This window comes from Pangasianodon hypophthalmus, unplaced genomic scaffold, assembly GCF_027358585.1.
Source record: "Pangasianodon hypophthalmus isolate fPanHyp1 unplaced genomic scaffold, fPanHyp1.pri scaffold_115_ctg1, whole genome shotgun sequence".
NCBI lineage: Eukaryota > Metazoa > Chordata > Actinopteri > Siluriformes > Pangasiidae > Pangasianodon > Pangasianodon hypophthalmus.
This window is the reverse complement of record NW_026514211.1, coordinates 1-5,000: the sequence shown is the minus strand read 5'-3', so window position 1 is coordinate 5,000 and position 5,000 is coordinate 1. Positions and strand designations below refer to the sequence as shown.

The window sequence follows — 5,000 nt, the reverse complement described above, 5'->3', positions numbered from 1 at the left end:
CTGATGTGTGTGTTGTTTGTGGGACCGTTGCCACACACTTACACAGAGAAGAACGTACACACGCTGCTGAAGCCCTACGGTACACTGCGGTCAGTCAGCCTACTGCAGAGCACACACGCGGTGAGAACACACACACAAACACACACATATAACACACACACACACTCACACTCTCTAATCTCACACCATTTGGAGTTCAAAAAAATCCAAACCAAACAGAGATGCCTATATTCCATCTACTCTCATTATTAGTAATACCATAGCAACCACATAGCAACACCCTAGGATCAGCTGGGGATACCATAGCAACTACATCACAACACCCTATTATTATTATTATTATTATTATTAATATTATTCAGTCTCTCTCTCTGTAGCTGCACGCTGTAGTTGAGTTTCACCTTTTAGAAGGAGCTCAACTCGCTCTGCAGTCTCTCAGCAGTCTCCAAGTGCAGGACACTGTGGTAAAGGTGAGACACACACACACACACTCAGAGTACACACACACACAATGTGTGTAATGTTGTGCATGTGTACCAAAGTAGCTGCAGTGTCCTTTCAGTGAGCTGACTGTGTGTGTGTGTGTGTGTGTGTGTGTGTGTGTGTTAGCTGCAGCGTCCTGTTAGCGAGCTGACTCTGGATCTGGAAGCATCTCTTGCTGAACTACAGAACGACATCCAGAACAGTCACATGATCTATGTTGGCGGGTTGTCACGGCGACACCATCACCATGATGACCTCCTAAATGCTTTCAGTGCATTTGGTCGCATTTGTGACATCACGCCTGCCAAGGGTTCTGGGAAATCTCAAAGGCACACACGCATCAGTAAGTTTTATTCATATGCACTTTGCACAAAGTGTAATACAGTCCGAGTGTACTACAGCCAGAGTGTACTTCAGTCCGAGTGTACTACAGCCATGACTGTATTTCAGTCCGAGTGTACTACAGCCTGACCGTACTTCAGTCCGAGTGTACTACAGCCTGACTGTATTTCAGTCCGAGTGTACTACAGCCTGACTGTATTTCAGTCCGAGTGTACTTCAGTCCGAGTGTACTACAGCCTGACCGTACTTCAGTCCGAGTGTACTACAGCCTGACTGTATTTCAGTCCGAGTGTACTACAGCCAGAGTGTATTTCAGTCCGAGTGTACTACAGCCTGAGTGTATTTCAGTCCGAGTGTACTACAGCCTGACTGTATTTCAGTCCGAGTGTACTACAGCCAGAGTGTATTTCAGTCCAAGTGTACTACAGCCAGAGTGTATTTCAGTCCGAGTGTACTACAGCCTGACTGTATTTCCGTCCGAGTGTACTACAGCCAGAGTGTACTTCCGTCCGTGTGTACTACAGCCTGACTGTATTTCAGTCCGAGTGTACTACAGCCATGACTGTATTTCAGTCCGAGTGTACTACAGCCTGACTGTATTTCAGTCCGAGTGTACTACAGCCATGACTGTATTTCAGTCCGAGTGTACTACAGCCTGACTGTATTTCAGTCTGAGTGTACTACAGCCTGACTGTATTTCCGTCCGAGTGTACTACAGCCATGACTGTATTTCAGTCCGAGTGTACTACAGCCTGACCGTACTTCCGTCCGAGTGTACTACAGCCTGACCGTACTTCCGTCCGAGTGTACTACAGCCTGACCGTACTTCAGTCCGAGTGTAATACAGCCTGACCGTACTTCAGTCCGAGTGTACTACAGCCTGACTGTATTTCAGTCTGAGTGTACTACAGCCAGAGTGTATTTCCGTCCGAGTGTACTACAGCCTGACCGTACTTTAGTCCGAGTGTACTACAGCCTGACTGTATTTCAGTCCAAGTGTACTACAGCCAGAGTGTACTTCAGTCCGAGTGTACTACAGCCTGACCGTATTTCAGTCCGAGTGTACTACAGCCAGACCGTACTTCAGTCCGAGTGTACTACAGCCTGACCGTACTTCAGTCTGAGTGTACTACAGCCTGACCGTACTTCAGTCCGAGTGTACTACAGCCAGAGTGTATTTCAGTCCGAGTGTACTACAGCCTGACTGTATTTCAGTCCGAGTGTACTACAGCCTGACCGTATTTCAGTCCGAGTGTACTACAGCCTGACCGTATTTCAGTCCGAGTGTACTACAGACAGAGTGTACTTCAGTCCGAGTGTACTACAGCCTGACTGTATTTCAGTCCGAGTGTACTACAGCCAGACCATACTTCAGTCCGAGTGTACTACAGCCTGACTGTATTTCAGTCCAAGTGTACTACAGCCAGAGTGTATTTCAGTCCGAGTGTACTACAGCCTGACTGTATTTCTGTCCGAGTGTACTACAGCCAGAGTGTATTTCCGTCCGAGTGTACTACAGCCAGACCATACTTCAGTCCGAGTGTACTACAGCCTGAGTGTATTTCAGTCCGAGTGTACTACAGCCTGAGTGTATTTCAGTCCGAGTTTACTACAGCCAGAGTGTATTTCCGTCCGAGTGTACTACAGCCAGAGTGTATTTCAGTCCGAGTGTACTACAGCCAGAGTGTATTTCAGTCCGAGTGTACTACAGCCTGACCGTACTTCAGTCCGAGTGTACTACAGCCTGACTGTATTTCCGTCCGAGTGTACTACAGCCAGAGTGTACTTCAGTCCGAGTGTACTACAGCCATGACTGTATTTCAGTCCGAGTGTACTACAGCCAGAGTGTATTTCCGTCCAAGTGTACTACAGCCAGAGTGTATTTCCGTCTGAGTGTACTACAGCCTGACCGTACTTCAGTCCGAGTGTACTACAGCCTGACCGTACTTTAGTCCGAGTGTACTACAGCCTGACCGTACTTCAGTCTGAGTGTACTACAGCCTGACCGTACTTCAGTCTGAGTGTACTACAGCCTGACCGTATTTCAGTCGAGTGTACTACAGCCTGACTGTATTTCAGTCCGAGTGTACTACAGCCATGACTGTATTTCAGTCCGAGTGCACTACAGCCAGAGTGTATTTCCGTCCGAGTGTACTACAGCCTGACCGTACTTCAGTCCGAGTGTACTACAGCCTGACTGTATTTCAGTCCGAGTGTACTACAGCCAGAGTGTACTTCAGTCCGAGTGTACTACAGCCTGACCGTATTTCAGTCCGAGTGTACTACAGCCTGAGTGTATTTCAGTCCGAGTGTACTACAGCCTGACTGTACTACAGCCAGAGTGTACTTCAGTCCGAGTGTACTACAGCCTGACCGTATTTCAGTCCGAGTGTACTACAGCCTGAGTGTATTTCAGTCCGAGTGTACTACAGCCAGAGTGTACTTCAGTCCGAGTGTACTACAGCCTGACCGTACTTCAGTCCGAGTGTTTGAAAACCAATGAAAGAAACATCATAGCATTACAACGTGTACAGTTTTATGAGAGTTTGTGTCTCATCTCCCTTGTGTGTGTGTTATGTGTGTGTGTAGAGTTTGTCAGCTCTGACAGTGTGTGTGCTGCCCTCGACTCCGTGGTGCAGTTGGGAAACAGGAAGTTAAACATGTGTCGCGCACTCACACCTCCACACATGCACACCTGGACACACACAAACCCTGTTACCATGGAAACAAACGGAGAGGCAGCAGGTTCAGAGGAGCGGACAGTAAGTGAGGAGGCGGAGCCTGCAGGACTCACCTGTGCACAGGTAATCAGGTTTCAGCCTGCGCTGTGTTCGTATACTGTTATAACACATAAACTAGAGTCACTCACAGTGTGAAGGGAGGCGTGTGAATGCTAACTCACTAGCATGCTAAACATCTGGGTTACTAGTGCAATAAGTAACTGATTTTAGCTTGCTAGCATACAAGATACCAGGTGTACTATGTAACAAATATGCTAATTAACTGTTTTGCTACCTAGCTACAGTGAAAACTAGCCGATTTGCCAGACGAGTGTCTTGCTAACTATATAGCATGAAAAGTACCTTAGCTAGTTTGATGTCTAGCTGACATGCTAAGAAACTAGTTTATTACAAAGATAAAATGCAAGATACCTAGATGAATACCTAGCTAAATTGTTAAATGGATAATGTAGTAAATAGCTAGCATGCTAACGATCTGATGTGTTCTCTAGCTAGCATGCTCACTTGCTAGCACGGTGCAGTAGCTAAGCTGCATTAGCTTGCCTGCGTGAGGAAATCCAATCTGACGAGTTATAAAATGTAAAGTATGTCATCACTCCTGGTTCAGCTTTGTCGACCATTTTGAAAAAGACACTGTGTCAGGTTGTAGCAGTGCATTGTGGGTAATGTGTGTGTGTGTGTGTGTATATACTGTATGTGGTGTGTACAGGATGGAGGGATGCAGTGTGTGATGCGGGGATTGGACAGGAACGTGGGGAAAATGTTCAGGGCGTTGGAGAGACACACACTCAGCATCGTCATCCTCCCTGGGATTATACGGTACACAGACACACACACACACACGAGACGGCGTCCATTTTGCTGAGTGATGGTTCAAAAGGGGTGGAGCTTGGGTTACAGTTGATCACCACGACCTTTTCTTCATCTCGAAGTAGTACTTAGCGCATTTAGCATAGACTATGGGCATTAGATAAGCTAGTTGACTAAACGCACCAGCATGTTAGCATTAGCTAACAGTAGTTAGCTTCACTAACAGAAACGATGTTCAGTAGCTAATCAATTTGACAAAAAAAAAAAAAAAGCCAATATACTTTTACATAAATGTAAAAGTGATCAGATGTTAAGAAGTTAAGCCACGCCCCCCGACACCTCTCACTGTTCTTTACGGTGCATCACTTCATACAGATCAGACACACACTCTGGGTCTTTAACGTGTGTGTGTGTGTGTGTGTGTGTGTGTGTGTGTGTGTGTGTGTGTGTGTTTCTGCAGCGACAAAGTGGAATATCCTGGCCTCTGTTTCATTCAGGTGAAGCAGGTCTAGGTCAAAGGTCACCAGTCCTCACCTCAGGGTCACTACGGCAACCAATGAACCTCAGCCCATGAAATGGACTTCACTGTTATTCAGTGTGTGTGTGTGTGTGTGTGTGTGTGTG

At 46.6% G+C, this 5,000-nt stretch overlaps 1 protein-coding gene across 2 annotated transcripts in view; it reads left to right on the top strand.

Annotated features, from left to right (window-relative positions):
- Positions 1-4,994, top strand: part of LOC117596179 (RNA exonuclease 5) — a 17,108-nt gene extending 12,114 nt beyond the window's left edge. For both annotated transcript variants that reach the window (XM_053231927.1, XM_053231928.1), the window contains exons 16-21: positions 1-120; positions 378-470; positions 610-826; positions 3,415-3,629; positions 4,276-4,385; positions 4,837-4,994. The exon at positions 1-120 is cut by the window's left edge and continues 18 nt beyond it. In XM_053231927.1, the coding sequence (XP_053087902.1) occupies positions 1-120; positions 378-470; positions 610-826; positions 3,415-3,629; positions 4,276-4,385; positions 4,837-4,888 (807 nt within the window). In that variant the 3' untranslated portion in view covers positions 4,889-4,994. The remainder of the gene's footprint in view (positions 121-377; positions 471-609; positions 827-3,414; positions 3,630-4,275; positions 4,386-4,836) is intronic.
- The last annotated feature ends 6 nt before the right edge of the window (positions 4,995-5,000 follow it).